The 20,375-nt window shown below is 47.3% G+C and overlaps 1 protein-coding gene across 3 annotated transcripts; it reads right to left on the bottom strand.

Moving 5' to 3' along the window:
• Positions 1-159: 159 nt before the first annotated feature.
• TRIM16 (tripartite motif containing 16) lies at positions 160-18,593 on the bottom strand. 3 transcript variants are annotated; one of them, XM_036341703.1, is made up of 6 exons: positions 18,006-18,590; positions 12,089-12,184; positions 8,748-8,981; positions 5,750-5,915; positions 5,191-5,286; positions 160-1,332 (listed from the first exon to the last, which is right to left on the bottom strand). In XM_036341703.1, exons 1-6 carry the CDS (start codon positions 18,489-18,491, stop codon positions 749-751), a joined length of 1,662 nt encoding a protein of 553 aa, XP_036197596.1. In that variant the 5' UTR covers positions 18,492-18,590; the 3' UTR covers positions 160-748. The 3 variants fall into 3 exon arrangements, with proteins under 3 accessions (XP_036197596.1, XP_036197598.1, XP_036197597.1); XM_036341705.1 differs by lacking the exon at positions 18,006-18,590 and adding an exon at positions 12,674-14,289; XM_036341704.1 differs by lacking the exon at positions 5,191-5,286 and having other exon boundaries at positions 18,006-18,593.
• Between the last annotated feature and the right edge of the window lie 1,782 nt (positions 18,594-20,375).

Below are 20,375 nucleotides of genomic sequence, written 5' to 3'. Positions count from 1 at the left end.
ACAGCACAGGTAGAGTCCCATCAGAGGTGGGGGCTGCAGAGAGATTTGCAAACTCTGAGAGGAGGGTTTAGGATGCTCTGTTGCCATGTAAACAGGTCATCATGTAGTTTATTCCCTTATACACGACACCCATGATCTAGTGAGGAAGGCAGCGCGGTATAGTGGTTAAAAGTTTAATGTCATCCCTTCAAGTCTGAACCCCAGCTCTGTCACCTACTCACCATGTGACCGCAGTGACCTTGAGCAAGTTAACTATCCCCCCTGGACCATAGTTTTCCCGTCTTCAAATTGGGGCTGATATGAGCATCCACCCACCACCCATGGGATTGTAATATGAGAGCCCCTGGGTTGATGCACAGGAAGCACTCAAAACAGTGTCTGGGACCCAGGAAACGCGTGATAAAGTTAGCAATTTATTGCGATTATTCTGTGATTTTTTTTTTTTTATCTCCCTGAAGATTCCTGGTTACCAGTTATAGGTACAATGTGCCGTTCACCTGAGCAGACAGGAGGATGTCACTCAAAGATTGGAGACTCGAGTATCACTCAAAAAGGACTTTTACCTGAATATGACTACAAACTCGAAGACCAGCACAGCATAGAGCAGAAGGGAGAAGCCAGCGACTCTTGTCCTCATTCACAGACCCACAAATTTCTCAAGCCAGCTACCCCTGGCAGAGATTTCTGCCCCCGGAGGGCAAGCTGCTGCCCTGCGGTTAGCAAACAGTTTGGAATGTGGATCCAGCGTCTAAGGAGCAGCCTTCACTGAGGCCTGTGCCGGCTTCTCAGGCTCCTCTCCCAGATCCACAATGCGGATGGTGTCTTCCTTCTTGGAAAGCCAGAAGGCTGGGTAGACTGGCTCCGAAAAGTTGCAGTCAAACCTGTGAACCAGAGTCATGGCATCGGGCTCCACACCATAGAAGGAGAGCATCCCTCCCGGGAAGTTGATGTAGATGCCCAGCCTCCGGAAAGGGCCGGCTTTGAGCGGGGTCTCCGTGTCGCTGTGCCAGGCCGAGAACTCCTTCCCGTTCCAGTGCAGGCTCCAGGAGAAGTTGTTTCCTGAAATACAGCTGTTGCGCTCCTCCCCTTTCCGGTCAATGCCTTTGCAGGTCAGGCCGACGTAGGTTCCTGCCCCAGAGATCTCGATCTCGAAGTAGTACCTGTGCAGGTACAGGCTCTGCTGGGACAGCACCTGCCGCCAGTGCAGGAACCTGCTGGGGAGGTCTGGGTAGGGATGCTCCCAGGGGGTAGTGTTGGTGACTTTGCGGTTGTCCTCCTGCAGCCGGAGATACCTGTGTGCCGTGTCAGGGTCAAACGTGATATCACAGGCATCTGAGGAGATACGGAAGTCAGGGAGAGTAGGTCAGAAAGCCAATAGAACACCTCAAACCTGACCATCCTAGGGAGTATGAGAATACACCCATCTCTCTGTTCTGCTTACCCAGGCTGCTCTGAACCCTGGAAGAAAGTTGCTGCCCTGTGGTTAGCAAACCAGAAAATGGAATACAATGTGATATTGTGATTTATAATAAGAAGTACATGCTTGGTCCCTGCCCCCACCCCTTGCCGGCACAGAGCTCCTGAAACCCTTGCAGTTTCCTGGGTGATAGGACTGACTTTTGTTCTAACGAGGTGACTGGGGTGGGCCTCTGGATGGCTCCTGGATGGGGCAGAGAGCAAGCCATGATTAGAAGGTTGGAATTTTCAGTACCGCCCCCACTTCTCCAAATAAGGGAGCGGGGCAGGAAATGGAGTGACTTGATCGTGCCTACATGAGCAAGCTCCATTAAAAAATCCCATTAGTAGGCAAAGAGCTTCCATGTGGGTAAACATATCCACCCTGGAAGGTGACGCACCCCAACTCCATGGGACAGAAGCTCCTGAGCTCCGGACGCTCCCAGACCTCACCATCTGTAGCTCCTCACCTGGCTGTACACCTATGTCCACTATCATGTCCTATAATAAACAGATCTGTGAGCTGCTACAGCAAATTAATCCAACCAAGGAGAGGTCATGGGAACCTACAATTTGTACCAAATTGTATAGAAGTTGTGGGTAACCTATTATTTGTGAACAGCATCTGAAGTGGGGTAGGAGCAATTTCATGGGACTGAGTCCTTAGCCGGTGGGATCTGACGCCATCTCCGGGTAGATAGTGTCAGAATTGAATTAAATTATAGCTCACCCAGCTGGTGTCTCAGAGAACTGCTTGTTTGAGAAACTTATGCACACACATGTTGGAAGTGGTCCCAGATCCTTTTCAATAAGTCACTCCACTTCCTTTCTTTCTGAAGCTCAAATTGCTTGGCATTTCCTTTATTATTTGCTGAATTGAATCAAGAAATAAAATCCATAGATTCACTTATTAATTCTTTCAACAAATATGTGCTGAAAACCAGGCACAATTCTACCGAGTGTTGGCACATTTTATCCATTATTTGTGTGGGGGGGGTGGGGGGGGAGTTAATATCTGACCAATATTTAGCCTGGTGAACTCTTAAACAATCCCCACACATCTCTTCCCAGTCCCAGAAAATGATAGCACCTCCATGCACCCAGTTGCTCAAATCTCACTAAAGTTATTTGCAACATTTCTTTTGCTCTCATCCTCACACCCACTTTGGCCCTCCTCACACACACAGGCATTAGCAAACTCTGTAGATGCCACCCACTTCTCTCCAGGGTACTGCTTCACACACACCCTCCACGGATCTTGCCCAGACTAGGACTATAGACTCCTTGCTGGTCATATTGCTCTCCCATACCCCTGCCTCTCATATCTTCCCCAGGATGGAGCCACAGTGTTTGTTTCAGGATGTAGGTCAAGGTGAATCATGTCCCCCAGCTTATAGCCCTTAGGTGGTGCCCCTTGCTCTTAGGACAGTGATGGTGAACCTTTTGAGCTCGGCGTGTCAGCATTTTGAAAAACCCTAACTTAACTCTAGTGTCGTGTCACATATAGAAATTTTTTTGAGATTTGCAACCATAGTAAAACAAAGACTTACATTTTTGACATTTATTTTATATATTTAAATGCCATTTAACAAAGAAAAATCAACCCAAAAAATGAGTTCGCTTGTCACCTCTGACACGTGTGTCATAGGTTCGCCATCACTGTCTTAGGATAAAGCAGTGACCCCTTGCCCTGACCTACCTGGCCCTGCATGATGGGTCCTTGACTGTGTCTCTAGCCTTGTCAACTGCCCTCTCCACTGATCTCAGACCCACCTAATACTGAACCCCCTTAAGGACTTTAGCACAGGCCATTCCTTCCATGATGTCATTGCTGCCCCAGCCGGGTCCGGGGATTCCTACTGATCCTTTCTGGTTGCGGCTGAGATTCCTGTCCTTAAAGAGGCTCCCTGTGACTCCCTGATCCGAATCACTCCCATCACTGAGCACTCTGGCTTTTTTAAACTTCATGGTGCTCATCACAATGTGTAATAATTTTTTTGCTTCATGCTTGTTCTTCTTCTTATCTGTAAGAGGCACATTTTATGTGGGACTCTCTCCTGGGATTCCAGCTCAGAGAAGATGCGCAGTATATACTTGCCAAATGAATGCACATATTAAAGGCTATTTTAAAATCCATTAACTTAAAAAGTTCTCAGTTTAACTAGGAGCTTTCCCAATTCCTTTGGTAAGAGGAATTCTTAGTAGTCAATGAGACTACATCCTGGAATAAAGGACACAGCAGTGCAGGAAATTAAAGGCAAAAATGAGCGTAAACTGAGGACCATCAAAGGCATATAGTCTGCAGCTATTACTAAAAGTGGCCCCAACAGTATCCGCAGTATCGCTCTTACCCACCACCAACTCCTTGGGCAATCCTTGGCATCCAGATATTGAACAAAGATTTTCCTCTCATTTAAGGGGATGAAGGACTCCCTGGAGGGTAGGTGATTCTATGTTTTGGGACAAGAATGGGTCTGGAATAGCCCTAAACGCAATGATACTTCTAAGGATATCAAAGGCAGAATGCCAATGTTTAAAAGAGAAAGAGGCCAGCGTACAAGTGGCTCCAACTGGTCAAGGTGGCAATTTGAGCCCCAGAACTTTGAAAAGTGAAACATCTGCGTCTACAAAAGTTAAAGGTTCATAACAACGCTCACATAGAAATAGTTAATATTGGGTGTACAAAAATATTTGTCATGCAAAAGAAAACAGATTGTAATAGGATATGTGTCATTTTTGTTTTATGTTAAGAATGAAGGGTATTTGGCGTCTTGTATGAATCATATCTGTTTGTAAAATACAGATGTTCTTCTGCCAGGAGAAGGCAAGAATAAGCCATAGAAATGGTGTGGAAACCAAGAGATCCTGGGAAAAGTCAGAGCTGTGGCAGGAGTAGGAGGCAGGCATCAGAGCCTGAAGCTGCATGTGATAACTGGAGAAAAAGGGGCCCAGGAGTTGGTCAGCCAGGGGTCATCCCCACAAATAATAAGAAGCAGAGTTCAATGGCGTATTCCAAAAAGATGAATTAGCCATGTCACCAAAACGAGCCTTCACATGCAGATGCAGTCCTTCCTCTACTAGGAGATGAAGCCTCATGGGCTTGTTAACCATCATGAAGCGTCGATTGGCAGTGCAGTGTTGTAATAATGCTAACAGAGCAGGTCAATACCACATCATGACAGGACAATGTGTTATGCAGTCCTGGCCAAGCCAGACTTCATGGGGAACCATTTGGTATCAACAAGGCTGTACAAAAGTGCCAAGGTCGCGAAAGACAAAGAAGGACTGAGGGACCAGATCCAGGTTGGGGGAGTCTAAGGAGGCATGGAAACACCTGTGATCCTGGATTGGACTTTAGGTTAATAAAAAGGACATTGGTTAGAACACTTGGTGAGGCGGGAATACATTTTATAGAACAGTTAGTATCACTGTAGCCACAATGTTTATTCCCTGGTTTTGATCAATGTACTGAAGTTATGTAAAGTGTTAACATTTGGAAAAGCTGGATAAAAAGTACATGGGAATTCTTTGTCCTATTTTTGCATGTTTTTTTAAGTTTGAAATTGTTTCGAAGTGAAAAGTTAAAAACAATTGTAATTAAATTTTTCAAAATGTACCATTTAGAGATAGACCAAAGATTGCAAGAAGCTGAAACCTCTGGGAGAGAAGGCGTTCCTGCTTCAGCAGAGCACGGCACTGACCTCGATAACCAGGAAGAGAGCTGCTCACACTTACATTGGAGGAACTGCTGCCTGGTGCTGGGCTCAGGTTTTGAGGTCCGATACTTGCGCTCGACCACAGCTGACACTTGCGTTCTGATGTCATATTCCTCTAGAAAGTCAGAGAGTTGTGAATGCACACCTGTCCAGGTGTTCAGGAGAACTCAGAAGCAGGTCTTCCCAGCCACCCTTTCCCAGGTTTCCTGGAGGGATATGGGGCTGGAGCCTCATCACATCTCAGAGAACCATGCTCACTGGACCACATTTCTCTCATGAAGCAAAATAGCCTGAAAAAGATGTCAGACTGGCCTGTATTTCACTTAAAAGCATAGGTGTTAGCAATCTGAGAGACATAGAAATGTCAGCCAATGGCATGATGTGACTAGCCCACCTTACCTGGTCTCAATTGTAAAATGAAATCAAGGCCTGTCCATTAGGAACACAGTCTGGCCAAAGGATGGCTTTGAAAATGAGACGTCCCGCTGATTTCGCCTCCTCCCCTGGCGCTCTCTCTCTCACCTTCCCCATCAAGCACTCTGAGAGACACACACCACAGCCCACAGGAAGTTTCTCACCGTCCTTCGCGAACTCCTGGAGCTTTTCCTTATAGTTGTGCAGCAACTGGACTAGGTGCACAGTGGAGTCCGTGATGACCTTGCGGATGCCCGAGAGCTTGTCCTTGAGTCCTATGTAAACGCTAGGGAAGGCACTGTCCTCAGTGTTCTTAAACTTGCAGTACTCCTACAGGGAGGGAAGCACGGCATTGCCCTGGTTTCTGTGTTTCCTTAACTGGCTGCTCTCCTCATTCTGTCCCCCTTTGCTGCTGTAAAATGGGTCGATGGCAATGGGCACCTCACAAAGGAAGTATGTCAGATGTGCATTAGTCTCAGGGGCTAGCAACATAGAAACCATTTATTTTTTAAGCTGGGAAAGTGGGTTTTTAAAAGTCAAGAGGTACTAGAAGCCCATGAGCAGCTCCAATACACAGCCCAGACTGGAGCCAAGAAGACATTTCATGCCAACAGCCAAAGGAAATGATATTCCTGCTACGCTCACACCCTCAGGACTTTTAAAAATAATTTGGACATAAGCCACAGTGGGGAACGGAGGAGTCTGTATGGCGCTCAGAGGTGCAGGGATAAGACCTCAGACAGGAATGCTGGCTGCTCTCTCCCTGCCCGAGTTCACGATTCCCGCTCATTCTTGTACTGTGATTCAGAGTTTGAAAAGTGCTTCCACAGAGATAATCACATTAAGTCAGTGATGCTGCAAAACAAGATGATGATCAGGAAATGTTGCTTTCAGATGTAACACGTTATCCAAACTCAAACGTAATTGAAGCATTGAAGAGCAGACTGGGTACAGCGTAAAACTTAGTGATGGAAGCAGTTGTACCAAAACGGTAAGATAGATCAGTGAGAAAGAAGAAACAGTCCAAACCAGAGAGCTGATAGAGAGAAAGGTAGAAGAACATTGAAACACTGTATGTAGATTTTGAACCACACACGATAACAGTAGCCAGCAGGGAAAGGACAGGTTATCAATTAGCTGTTGTCATGTCAGCTGGCTAGCAATTTGGGGAAAAGGAAATTATTTTTACCCAAAGTAAGTTAACTTATGTAAGATACTTTGTGCCTATTAAAGTTCTTATGTTAAAGCTATAAAAGGAAAATGAAAAGAAATTGTGTATATTCTCTTTGGAGAAACTCGTGACATGAAGGTCAATTTTGATTCATAGTCTCTTCATGTTTTGATATTGGAAAGCAAGGAACTAACAAAAAGATATTCCATCCATATTTTTGTCTTTGCTTCTCTTTCACTCATTATGGTTATCTGGGTGGTGGGAGTATGGGTGATTATTTTCCTTCATATTTTTCTGGTTTTCACACAGTAAACATTTATATTTGTTGTAACTAGAAGGGAACTTAAGTCTCTCCTCATGGGGCCTTCCTCAATCTCTGCACATGTAACAGGCCTCCAGCCTCACCCTGCCAGGCCGGCCTCACCACATCACAGTGGTTCAAAAGCACACTCCTTGAGTTCATCCCTCCCACACCTGAGGTCCTCCACTGCTTCTGTGACTTCTTGATGAAGAGCAAAGTTCTCTCACAGCCAGATGCCTGCCAGGCCTGGCCAGCCTCCTCTCCCATCTCTGGGAAAGCACCTAACCCCCCAAATCAGCATGCTTTCTCAAACCTCCCTGCCTGCATACATGCTTTCTCAAACCTCCCTGCCTGCAGACATGCTTTCTCAAACCTCTGCCTGCATACATGCTTTCTCAAACCTCCCTGCCGGCATACATGCTTTCTCAAACCTCTGCCTGCATACATGCTTTCTCAAACCTCTGCCTGCATACATGCTTTCTCAAACCTCCCTGCCTACATACATGTTTTCTCAAACCTCTGCCTGCATATATGCTTTCTCAAACCTCTGCCTGCATACATGCTTTCTCAAACCTCTGCCTGCATACATGCTTTCTCATACCTCTGCCTGCATACATGCTTTCTCAAACCTCTGCCTGCAGACATGCTTTCTCAAACCTCCCTGCCTGCAGGCATGCTTTCTCAAACCTCTGCCTGCAGACATGCTTTCTCAAACCTCTGCCTGCATACATGCTTTCTCAAACCTCCCTGCCTGCATACATGCTTTCTCAAACCTCCCTGCCTGCATACATGCTTTCTCAAACCTCTGCCTGCATACATGCTTTCTCAAACCTCCCTGCCTGCATACATGCTTTCTCAAACCTCTGCCTGCATACATGCTTTCTCAAACCTCCCTGCCTGCATACATGCTTTCTCAAACCTCCCTGCCTACATACATGTTTTCTCAAACCTCTGCCTGCATATATGCTTTCTCAAACCTCTGCCTGCATACATGCTTTCTCAAACCTCTGCCTGCATACATGCTTTCTCAAACCTCTGCCTGCATACATGCTTTCTCAAACCTCTGCCTGCAGACATGCTTTCTCAAACCTCTGCCTGCACACATGCTTTCTCAAACCTCCCTGCCTGCAGACATGCTTTCTCAAACCTCTGCCTGCATACATTCTTTCTCAAACCTCCCTGCCTGCATACATGCTTTCTCAAACCTCCCTGCCTGCATACATGCTTTCTCAAACCTCTGCCTGCATACATGCTTTCTCAAACCTCCCTGCCTGCATACATGCTTTCTCAAACCTCCCTGCCTGCATACATGCTTTCTCAAACCTCCCTGCCTGCATACATGCTTTCTCAAACCTCTGCCTGCATACATGCTTTCTCAAACCTCTGCCTGCAGACATGCTTTCTCAAACCTCTGCCTGCATACATGCTTCCTCAAACCTCTGCCTGCAGACATGCTTCCTCAAACCTCTGAATCATTCTTCTGAGCAGTACTCATCTTCCCTGACTGGTTCCAGCTTCCTACTCTGCGAAGTTTCCCCTGCCCTGCCTGTTCTCCTGTGCTATGCTGAATCAAGACCTGCCTCTATGCCCCCCTTGCTCACACTGATCAGAGGGCAGCTCCATCCCCACATCTGCCAGCTCACTCCCTGGTGGTCCTGTGCGGACACCTCTGTCCCCACCCAGACTGTACCTCCAGGAACAGCACGGTGTTGCTGATGGCAGCGATCCTCCCCAGCTCCTGCCTGCTCTTCTCCATCTCTGCGCTGCTGTGCTCCAGGTGCGTCTTGATGCCATTGGCCTGGCTCAGGGCGGCTTGCTCTTTCTCCTCCAGAAAGAGCATCACATCAGCCTGGGCCTTCCTCACAGCAGCAAGGAGCTCCCCAAACTGCTCCTCAGCCACCATCTTCACCTCTGACACTGACACCTGGCCGGGCGGGGAGGGGGACACAGAGAAGAACCTGTTAGCAAGGTGTCCACCGTTATCGAAGCTAAACACACCGAAATGTAAACCTGATAAGCAGATTAAGGAACAATTTTCTATTGTAAAAGGGGGCTTTATTCTCATATGAGCCCTGGGTTATGAAAAGAGATACTCCCCAGCATGTAAAAGGACTTGTGTACCCGTCATTCACTTAGGCTCTCACCCACTGGATGAGAGAGTGAATTGTATGTGTGCCAGACACCTTCTGGCTCTGACAGTTGGGCTGCTATTCAAAGTTCTGAAATCAATTTCTCTACCAGGGTAACTCAAGAGTTCAGTGTACTTTATAGTTGTATTTATTGTAGTTAAACTATTATTTTGGCATCTTTGTACAAATCTGTAGCATGAGTTAGCTTTCTTAGCATTTTGTTATATCTGTCTAAACAGCCCACTGAGGCCATCAGTGCCAAAAGCATAAGTAAGTTTATGGCATCCTGCCAGGCATGAAATGCTTAGGGTGTGTTTGGTGCAGAGTGAGCGCCATATTTAAATAACAGATAAACAAACTCAGAGTGATAGCTGTCACATGGCACTGTGCATGTGGGACATCCATCCATCCATCTTTCACAGGTGAACATCTTATAAATGCCTTCCTTCAGTCAGTCTCACATTTACAATATCCATCCAAGTTGTGGATGGTTTCTGCTTCTCTTTGGTACTTCTTAAGTACTGGTGCCTTCAGTTCTTCTAGTAAAAAGTTCTTTTTCACTCTAGTTAAGATTTCTTAAAATATAGTAAAAATATTGCATTCTCATGAATAATGAGCCCTACACTCCTAGCCCTAGAACTACATGCTAGGTGGTCTGGATGCTGGATGCTAAGTAACCTAGAAGATGGGTCCCAGGAGATCTGGCCACATCCAGTGGTCTGTATAATGAATGTCACTTGGATATCAGGTGGCCTGGGTATGTGAGCCCTTCAGGAGGGAATTGGGGTTCCTGGAGGTCTGGTGTATGCAGATGGGGATCCAGGCATTGACACAGGACTGGAAAGTTCAGAAAGTTTAAGTTCCCAGGATAGTTAGGACAAGATTAGAGTCTTGCCTCATGCCTCAGCCTTGATAATGTTAATAATGTTATCAGCTTTGTGAAAGTGACTTCATTTTATATATTTCCTATTTTCACTCTTTCCTCAGAGGCAACAAGCATTTATTTGGAATTAAAAAGAATTGCAGCTCAGAGAACACCAATTCCGGCAGAAACCCAAACAGTGTCCCAATTACAGGATGAGGGCAAGGGGTTATTATGAGGAAAAGAAGGGAATAACTACATGAACAGGAAAAAAAGAAATTCCTGTTGGTGCTGACAAGCTGGGTCACTCTTGAGCTATACACGGCTGGTTTCTGATTCCTCTTCAGGAAGAGAGTCCATAATTTTCAGTCCTTCTGGCCAGATGTTTGCTTTCCTGTTGCCTTAGCAAGACAAGGTTGGTTTGGCCTGGGATGTTGTGGGAAAGGAGAGGAATCCACTTACTCCCTATAATGATGACATGTAGGTTCCTCATAGAAGCATGACTGCATGAAGCTCAGAGGCATAAAACTAAAGACAACCTCAGGGTCCAAATCCCCTCTCCCTAGAGGGGTCCTCCTGAGGAGGAGCTGTAGACAGGAGGCCTCCAATGATGCTGGTGGATTCGTTCTTCCGCTATTATGTGTAGCCTCTCACTCCTAAACGTTCCCTTGGAGAAGCACTTCTTCCTTGCATGTAAATGGAATGTGTGAAGGATTTAATTTACTGCCCAAAGGATGACAAATAAAGATGAGGGAAAGGAGGGGCCACAAACATCAAAGTGCCAAAGGTGATGATGTAAAGAGGATGGTGCACATGTCTGCCAGTGTACTGACTCATTCTTAGGTCCAGGGAGCAACAGTCCCAGGTTCACCTGTTCCATCAGTCTGGAGGCCTCAGGCAAGTCTTATCATATCTCTGTCTCCATGTCCCTCGTACATGGTGACCTGGTGATAACTACTGCTCCCAGTTACCATGCAATTAGGAAGAGAGCTGGGTAGGGATCTAAGTGTCTGAAAATGAAAGAACATTTCAGAAAAAGGCAAGGTGCTCTGTGTGATTGTCCAGATTATGCCAAGCCTGGAAATCAACAATCTCTGAGGGTTTATAAGGCTTCAAATGGGCGATTGTTTTTCTTGTTTTCATTTGATGATGTGGGTAAGAAAGAGGTGTTTGCCCTTCAGGAGCTAGTTAGTTGTAAACACTAAGGAGGAGGAAATTAAGTTGAAATGAATACATGCATTACATATGGGTGGGTAGATGGAGGGAGGGATGCATGGATGAGTTAATGGATGGGTGAGTGGATGAGTGGATGGATGGATGGATGGGTGGATGGATGGATGGATGGATGAGTGGATGGATAGATGGATGGGATACAATAATTCTTGTTATACAAAGATGCTGCTGCTGATTCACTGCCACAGGGTAGGTGTATTGAGTTCTCTTCTGAGTAGTGGTTATTGGTTTGCCACTAATGAGAAACATTTGTGGGACTGTTTGGGTCTACAGACAGTTTATATGCAAAATGGTCATAAAACCAGAGTGACTAACACTAAGCAGCCTGCACACCATTGACCTTAACTACTACCATCCACTAATCCAGCAGTTTTCAACTCTCTTTTCTGTCTGCCAAGACTTGGGACTAGTGACACACATGCAGGTGGAGAAGCAAAGATTATGTATAATTCCTGGAGCTCTATCTAAACACCCCCTGCAATCCCCCACACCCTTTTCTCCTGCTCAAGAAAGAATATGCAAATGTAATTAATTACAGGACTAGTCTTGCTTTTACTCTATATTATGAAAAAGTAACTCACTTGCCAAGTTTGAGCCTTAAACTAATTTCATAGAAAATCCCAACAGCAAGGTTGCCACTCAGCAGTGTAGCTGACTGCATCTGTTCCTATCATTCTCATTTGCTGAGAGACCCCAAAGAGTCCTGGGCCTGCAGCCCCATGTTCTACAACCCTGATGGCCTAGCTGAGCCTGCAGCTGCATCCAGATGTGTGCTGAAGCCTGACAGGTGACCCAGTCCAGCCTTACCAAAACGGATTTATGATTGGATTGGAGCCTGGCAATGGCATTTTCATTCAACTTGAGTTTCCGCTCCAGGTCTAGCTGGGTGCTCCGAAGCTCAGCCTAAGAAAAGAAAAGGACAGCATTAAGTAAGAAGGAGTCCAACGCACACAGAAGGTCACAGGAGCAATAGCACTCTCCACCTCCTTTCATGGAAAGGAGAGTTTGACCTCGGAAGCTGCTCTCAAAGTCAGCCCAAAGCACCCTAAATGGAGGTGCCCAGGGTCATCTGTGTGCTGAACGCAGCACGAATTGGCTATAATATGGGGAGCACATACATGGTGCAGGCTTGTCATTATTTTTAGCAGTTGTACAGATTACCTCATATCAACCTGACCACACCCATATTAGGTTAAGGTCATTATCTCCATTTTACAGATGATAACATGAAAGGTGAACTATGGAGTTGAGTCCAGGCCATCTGACCTAGGCCAGAATAACCTAACAAGGAGCATGGGCTTGGAGCTGATGGAGGGGACCCCAGGCTTTCTACTCGGCAGCTAAGACTTTGAAAAAAATCTACTTAACACCTTGGGACCTCCATTTCTTCACCTGTGAAGTCCTAATTTGCAGGGTTCCTGTGAGAGTCAAATGAGGTAGCCTGTGTTAATAAGAACTTTGCACAGTAGCTGGAGTATTGTGAATGCTGCATCAATGCCAGGGATGCCGTCACCTTCGTCAGTATCCTTAGTATTGTTGCTGCCACAGCTGCTTTCCACCACGCATTCTTGTTCACTCCTGGAGGCAGGTATAGTGAGCCAGCGAGGCAAGTGCCCACCTGGGAACCTCGGTTTGACCCCACTGCCCAGCTTCATCTCCTGGGACACCCTAAGCACTTTCTGCCACAAAATGTGCCAAGGGATGAAACATAAGCCTTTGAAAACTTTCAAGGCCCTCTCACTTTCCTGCTTCCACAAGGGCATGAGACAGCAAAAAAGAAAAAAGAATAGCTTTAGCTGTACTTGCTTTTAATAGGTTGTCTGCATTCAAAGCCATGAGTCATTGTGCCCTAATAGGACTCAGAGGCTACAAATGAAGTGCCTCTCCTTTCTCCCACTGAAACCTGGGGGACACCCAGGCCTCCCAGTGAGGGAGCCTTGGCAGGCAGGTACTGCTTGCTCAGCTCTGGGGCGCTGACTTGGAGCCCAGGGAACCCCAGTGACCTCCCTCCCACTCCTGAGACCTGAGACCTGATGCCCAGGAGTGCGGATGGGGGAGGGGATCGGGTCTATTTGGGGGCAATTGTGGAATCTTGATCTGTCTAAAACAGCGGTCGCCAACCTTTCAGACCTCATAGACCACCAGTGGTCAGTGGACCACCGGTTGGCGATTGCTGGTCTAAAAGGTTTACACAACAACCTTTCCCAGAGGAGGGGAAGAAACATGAGCTGCTGTTTAAAAGTAGACGCAGATACAGCAGAACACCCTGGCAATGTGAGAATGTGGTGAAGCAGTGAGTCCCACCATGAGCCAGAGCCACAGGGAGACCCCAGAGAATCTCCAGGGAGGCACTTCTCTCACTTCTGCAAACCACCATAAAAGGAGAAAAAGGTTCCTATGAACCTAATGGTGACCTCTCTGAATGAGTCACCCCAAGAGAAGTCACTCCTGTTTACCACAAAAGGTGGGGTCACTTTGAGAAACCAGTATCTCCAGTTGTTCCTCCTCCTGGAAAATGATGGGGTAGCTCAGACTCTGGCTTCAGGGTTTCCTACGATGCCAGCCATACACATCTCAGGCCAGGGCGCCCGAGCAGGACAGCAGTGTCAATGGCGGAGACAGCCCAGTGTTGAAGGGCACAGAGTCCTGCCTGCTTCAGCAGGGCAATGACAAATGTGCAAAAGGCACCGTATCTGGGGTCTGGAGGCCTGGTTGCTGCCTGTACAACCTTCATCAAGTCATTTCGTATCCCTCTGGTGCAGGGCCACAAGACTATGTCACAGAATTGTCCTCGTTTCTATCTACAGGGAGAAGGTGGCCACCCAGAGCTCCATGGCCAGGAGCCAGATTAGAGATGCAAATGGGAAGAGCAGAGAGCACAAGAAAAGAGCAGAAGATTCTGGATGGTGGTCGTTCCTTGGTACTTCCCACCACAAGATGCTGGTCCTTCGGGAGTGTTTGCGTTTGGTTCCCACCTGACTTCACTCCTCAGTCATCGGTCAGAACCGGCCACATGCCAGCCCAGTGAAATAAGACATCCTCCCTGCTCTTGAAAGACATACCGTGCAGCCTGGTGGAATGTTTAGAAAAACAAGTGACATAAGACTGAGTCCAAGGCACTCCTCAAAGTTTCTAGGAGAAATTCTTTTCCTGAGAGGCCTTCGCTCACTGCCTCCCAGATGCCAGCAAACAGGCTGTGAGCGATGCTGGCCCACTGCTTCCCAGAGATGCACTGATATTGGGGCTCTCAGAAACTGGGCTCCTGTTCCACATGGAGGCTGTGTCTGCGGGCAGCACACAGGCCTGAGCTCCTGGAACCAGTGCTGAGGTTGAGTGCGATGGCTTGTCACTAATGGAATTTGAGATCTGAGTCAGGGCCCATATCAGCCTTCCCTCCCTCAAGAATCCTGCCTGCCCTGACCTCAGCGCCACGACCACGCCCTCTTCGATCGCGTGGCAGCTGTGTTGCCCAGCCCTTTGGCATTCTGGGGAGCCACAGAATGTGCCTTGGCTTCCTGTTCCTAAGGACAGACAGGGTAAATAGCATGGCCAGTCATGAGGACACTGCCCAGAGGAAGCACTCCATAAGTGATAAACTTGAGGAAAAACAGGAAAGAACCTTGTGCATTTCCTGGGGAAGAACAAACAGGACAGCAGTCAGAGAGAGTGCACACTTTCCCATGCATGCACCTAGCACAGCTCGCTGCACAGCTCCCCTGAGATGGGCAGGCAGGAGAGGAGGTAAGACCAGAGGCTCTTAGAAGTGAAGGGGCCTTGGGAAGCTGGTTTGAAGCAAAGGGAACCTAATGGGAAGAGTCTAGCAGAATAGAACAAATAATCAAAGAACACCCAGAACTCCCCAAACTCGGCGTTTGTCCCCTGGGATAGCTAAAGTCTGTGGGAGCTTCCGAAAGGGCTCCCTTGGTTAACTGAGATGTAAGTTGCTCTGCGCTGATGCTGGATTTCGGCTACATTCTGTCCTCATGGCTGACCATGCTATTTACAGTTTTCTATGCACAACATGCTTGCTTGAGTGACCTTCAGCATGTGATGCCAGCAGGTTTGGGCCAGATGAAAGGAATTTAATTTTGTCTAATAAAACTTTCAAAATAATTCTACTGGCAGTTGCAGCCTCTTTGAGGTACTGTGTCTTCTGGGTTAGTACCTTGGGCCCCTCGCAGGAAACCTTTTGGCTCCTAAGATTTGGCAAAGCCATCTAGAGCGTGGCTGCCACTTACAGAGTAAACTGACTATTTAAGCTGAAAACAAGGACCCAGGGTGGGCAGGACACGTACTCTGTTAGGCAGACCAGAAAGCCGAGCCTGTGAATTGAGGCCATCACCAAAAAATCTGGGGTCTGGGGCTGTCGCACCGTTGAACACCGTGATTGCTTTTAAGCTCTAAAACCTTCCCTAGAACCCCTAACCAGCTGTCTTTACTTTATCCTACCAGTTCCCTTGCAGCGGTTCTTAACCTGTGGGTCGCGAACAATGAAAATACATCCTGCATATCAGATATTTACATTATGATTCATAACAGTAGCAAAATTACAGTTATGAAGTAGCAACGAAAATTTTTACGATTGGGGGTCACCACAACATGAGGAACTGTATTAAAGGGTCGCAGCTTTAGGAAGGTTGAGAACCACTGCCTTAGGGTGTCTGAATTTGCGTTTGGTTCACATGCTCTACACAACTTTTTGCTCAGAATTGCAGTTACCCTAAGTCTCTGTAATGCATCAGTGTACACTACATTTAAAAAGCATATTTTGTCTATGCTGCTACAGGCATAGAACATTCCTTAAAGAAAACAGAAGGGCCCAGCTGGTGTGTTCAGTGGTTAGTGCACTGGCCCACACACTGTCCAGTCAAGGGCACATACCTGGGTTGTAGGTTTGCTCCAAGTCCCCCACTGGGGTGCGTGAGGGAGTCAGCCAGTAGCAACCAATGGACATGTCTCACATTGATGTTTGAGTTCTGTCTGTCTGTCTGTCTGTCTCTCTCTCTCTCTCCATTTCCCTCCTTCATTTCCACTCTCTCTGAAAAGCAATGGAAAAAAATATCCTCAGGTGAGGATTAAAAATTTTTTTCAGTTAAATTTAAAAAAGAAAACAGAAGGAAGTGTAGATGGTGGCGTTTGCCTCCAGGGAGGGAGATGGAGATGCAGGATGGGGGTGGAACCTTCTTGTATAACCTATTGCAGTGTTTGGTGGAGACTGCTTTTCAACATGTACACACACCACTTTGCCAGTAAAGTGTAAAGAAATCCAGACATATACCCAAGGGAAAAAGCAGTGCCCTTTGTCTTACTATTTCTGCTATATGTGCGGTAGGTTGTTAGTACAAAATAAAGCCAGGTTGTCGTATTGTGATCGTGGGGTCCTTCCCTCGGGCTCCTTCAGTGGGGTGGCTCCCAGGAGCTTACACTCCTCCCTCCATGACTTAGTCACCTGTGCGAGTTTAGACTAATGTGGAGACAACAGATCGCCACCTCGTAGAGTTATCTGAGGACTGGATGGGAAAATCCACGGGGAGCAGTCAGCAAGTAGCAGAGCTCAGTAGAGACTAATTTCCTCAGTTATATGAGCTTTTCCCCTTGACCTGACTATCTGTTCATGCAAAGTCTGCTCATGGTTATGAAAATAGGGAGTTTCCCTGACACTGGGAACTCTAGAAACCACTGTCGAGTGGCTCCCAGAGTTGGAAACGGAGACTCACTGGCATCTGGGCTACAGCGCTTTTCAAAACAATTCCCACTAACACTAACGGGATCTATGCCTAAGAAAGGGCAGGGGGAGGGGCTTAACAAGTAAACTACGCTTCCCAGAAGCCTCCTGACTGACAAGATGGGCCTGCCCAGTGAGCAGTGAGCAGAGCAGAAACCGCCAGCAGTGCGAATACGAATACGAGGAAATGTGGGACAAAAGCAACTGCACTTCCTCACTGGGAAGTTCAAGGCTGAGAAACAAAGTACACAAATTTGCCAAATCCATTCCCAAGAACTCTAGGCTCTCAGCTTTAGGGCTAGTTGTTCTAGAAACAGTTTCCCTATCTGATGTGAATACAATTACAGGTTATGAGTATGGTGTTTCTATCTCTCCTGATTCCTCTATCTGATAAGGAACTTGTATTTTCCCAGAGTTAAGCTTCCTTGACATTGTGCCTGGAGGTAAGTTTCCAACTCTATGTTATCTTAGCCCTTTTCAAGCTCTTGAATTTCACCCTGGGTACCTCTAGGGGGGCACTTTCTACTGGTCTCCTGTTTGGGGGAGAGGGAATAAGAGAAATTAGGGGAAAGGTTTGATGCTTTTTTCTTGAATTTATGCCAAGCTTTACATTTCATTGACTGCCACCGAGACCTAGGCAAAAGGGACCATCTCTGCCCCAAGCCCCACAGCTTCTGCACCCCACATCCAAACATGTAACAATGACGTCAGCCACGTGAAAAACAGCAGGAAACAAGCCAGCATGAGGAGAGAGCCACAGGCAGAGCCAGAACAGAGGCAGCAGGACTTCTATGGGGGCAGAGCGACCTATTTCAGTTTCCAAAGCCAAATGAAATAGATACTGCCACTGGGTGCTGCCGGCTACTGGGGTAATGTCCTTCTCAGGTGAACCCAGAGCTCGGAAGTGAAGTGAGCACCCTGGGAGCTGCAGTGTGGCTCAACCCCTCCCGGGCACAGCACCTTCCCACCTCCCTCTCCCAAGTGGACCCTGGCACTTGCCTCCTTGTCCCTGCGGGCAACATTCAGGGAGACTGAGGCATGGCCCCTGTGCTGGTCCTGGCCACACTCCTGGCAGATGCACTGGCGATCTGGGCGGCAGAAGGCGACCAGCGGGCTGTGGTGGGCAGGGCAGGTGGGCAGGTCCCTGTCCTTCACCGGCTCCGTCAGCTGGTGGCTGTGCAGCTTGCTGTTCTCCTGGTGCGGCCTCAGGTGCTCCTCACAGTAGTTCAGCATGCAGGTCAGGCAGGACTTCACCGCCTTCACCCTCTGGGCCCCCAGGCAGAAGTCACATGGGATCTCCTCCTCACCACCGCCACCATCGTGGGAGCCAGCGCCCAGCCCCTCCAACTCTCCCTGGGGGCTCTCCAGGGAGCCCTTGTCCTCTTCTGCTGGGCTGGCTGACCCAGAGTCTGGGCTGAGAGTGACCAGGGAGTGAGCTGCGATCCCCGGCAGCGGCCCTGGGGCCATCAGGTCCAACTCGGCCATCTGGAAAGCACTGCGGCAGAGCTTTCCTCCTTCTGCTCCTGGGCCCAGGATCCTTGAAGCCAAAGTCAGACAAGAGAGCCACGCCCAGGTGATTGCAGCTGCTGCAAGATCTTAACTGTTTCCTCCCTCCCAGAGGAAGCTGGGTTAGTCATTACTCTGCTCAGTGCTTGGACAGCGGCCAGCTGGGGTGGCGCCAAAGCAGCTAGGTTACTCACACTCAGGACAGCCACTCAGGGTGCCTTCCCACAGGCACAGGCCCCTCCTTGGGTCTGGTCCAAAATTTCAATTCTCATGTGAATCATTTGTTCCCATAGGCTAAGCCAAAGAGCATGTGTGTCTGTGGCTGCTCCGGAAAGGACTAGATATCCCCGAGCTCTGTTGTAAGAAGCCTGTGTCGCTTGACATGGTTTTGCAGGCTACATTTTTTTGGTTTTTGTTTTTTAAAGAAATCCAAAATGCAAGGACTTCAGGCTTAAGGCAGACACATTCATCCATTCTCCTCTCACAGGCAACCAGGAACAAGATCCATGCTTCTGCATCTGACATCCGACCTTTTCCACATCATCTTCTTGCACATTTCAGTTCAGGTGGGTATTTAGTGTGGATCAGGGGGGTCAGGGAGGAGCTCCATTCAGACAAACCTCCCATCCTGCCCTATGGTCCTGGAGAGGGGTGTATGCCAAGAAATAGCCCTTTTGCCCACTTAAGAAGGTGTCTGTTCCCAGATACGCTGTATAAGTTTGCTTGGGCTGCCATAATAAAATACACGGATTGGCTGGTTTTGTTAATCTGAAAATAAAAGACCAAACTGAGAAGCAACCAGTGTTTGTCTGAGATAAAAAAGGATAGCTATTTGGAAAACACTGATTCAGGCAGAAACCTGTGGGGGAGGAAGAAATTTTCCTCTACCCTTCTAGGTTCTTCCAGCTGGTCTAATATTCAAAAATAAACATGTGACAGATTAACAAGAGAAAATAACCAAATTTAATTCCATACATATGTATGGGAACACTGCATACCTGGGAGAACCAGACACCCCACATACATGAAAGTTTCAGAGACAGAAAAGGAAAATTATATATTTGGCATTTGGAGCTCAGGATGAGGTAAGGCGCCTTGGGGCTTCAGAGAGGAGAAAGGTCATTCACTGGAGAACAATAAGAAGAGCATATGTTCAGTAATTAGAGGCTTGCCCCACCCTCCTATCTAGATAGGTCATGAATATTTACTTCTGATGGTAACTTATTCTGGGCAAGGACCCAAATGTGAATTATGTAAGGGAGAGGTAAACGTTTTTCATGAAACTGCAGGATCTTGATTACCTTCAGCTCAAAATAATTTACATACCAAAGTGGCACATGTTGAGGAGGCCTGTCCTGAACCTCTTCAAACCCAAATAGTCTTTTGATTTGGGAGTGCAGGCAAGGGGTCTATATGAGGAAAAGGAAGGGGGATAATTACATGAATAAAGGAACAATTTCTGAAGATGGTATTAAGCTGTTATTCTTTAGCTGTACATGGTGATGCTAAATCTAAAGAATGCCTTTAATTTGCAGTCCAGTACTCAGGATGCCTGCTTCCCTAGTAACTTGCAAACAGTTGTTTGAAACCCAATGTTGGTCTGGCCCAGTCCAAAGATTACTTTTCCAAGTTCAAACATTCCAAAGGTTGGAGGAGTAAGATATGCATGCAAGGCTTCCCTAGCTCTATTTTTAAATGGCTTCAATTATATCAACATTTCACAGTTTGAACAACAGGAATTTATTTTCTCACAATTGTGGAGGCTGGGAGTCCAGGATGAAGGTGTTGTCAGGGTTGTTTTTTCCTGAGTCTTCTCTCCTTGGCTTGGAGAGGCCTCTTCTCCCTGCGTCCTCACAGGGTCTT

Source organism: Myotis myotis, unplaced genomic scaffold (assembly GCF_014108235.1).
Source record: "Myotis myotis isolate mMyoMyo1 unplaced genomic scaffold, mMyoMyo1.p scaffold_m19_p_17, whole genome shotgun sequence".
Lineage (NCBI taxonomy): Eukaryota > Metazoa > Chordata > Mammalia > Chiroptera > Vespertilionidae > Myotis > Myotis myotis.
This window is presented reverse-complemented; position numbering and strand designations above follow the sequence as displayed.

Coding starts and splice junctions, on each gene's coding strand:
- TRIM16 (XM_036341703.1), bottom strand. CDS start 18,491: ATGGCCGAGTTGGACCTGATGGCCCCAGGGCCGCTGCCGGGGATCGCA. Junction 5,916..8,747: donor ACACCGTGCTGTTCCTGGAG/GTACAGTCTGGG, acceptor CCCTCCCTGTAG/GAGTACTGCAAGTTTAAGAA. Junction 1,333..5,190: donor CAGGCAGCAGTTCCTCCAAT/GTAAGTGTGAGC, acceptor GTATCTCCTCAG/ATGCCTGTGATATCACGTTT.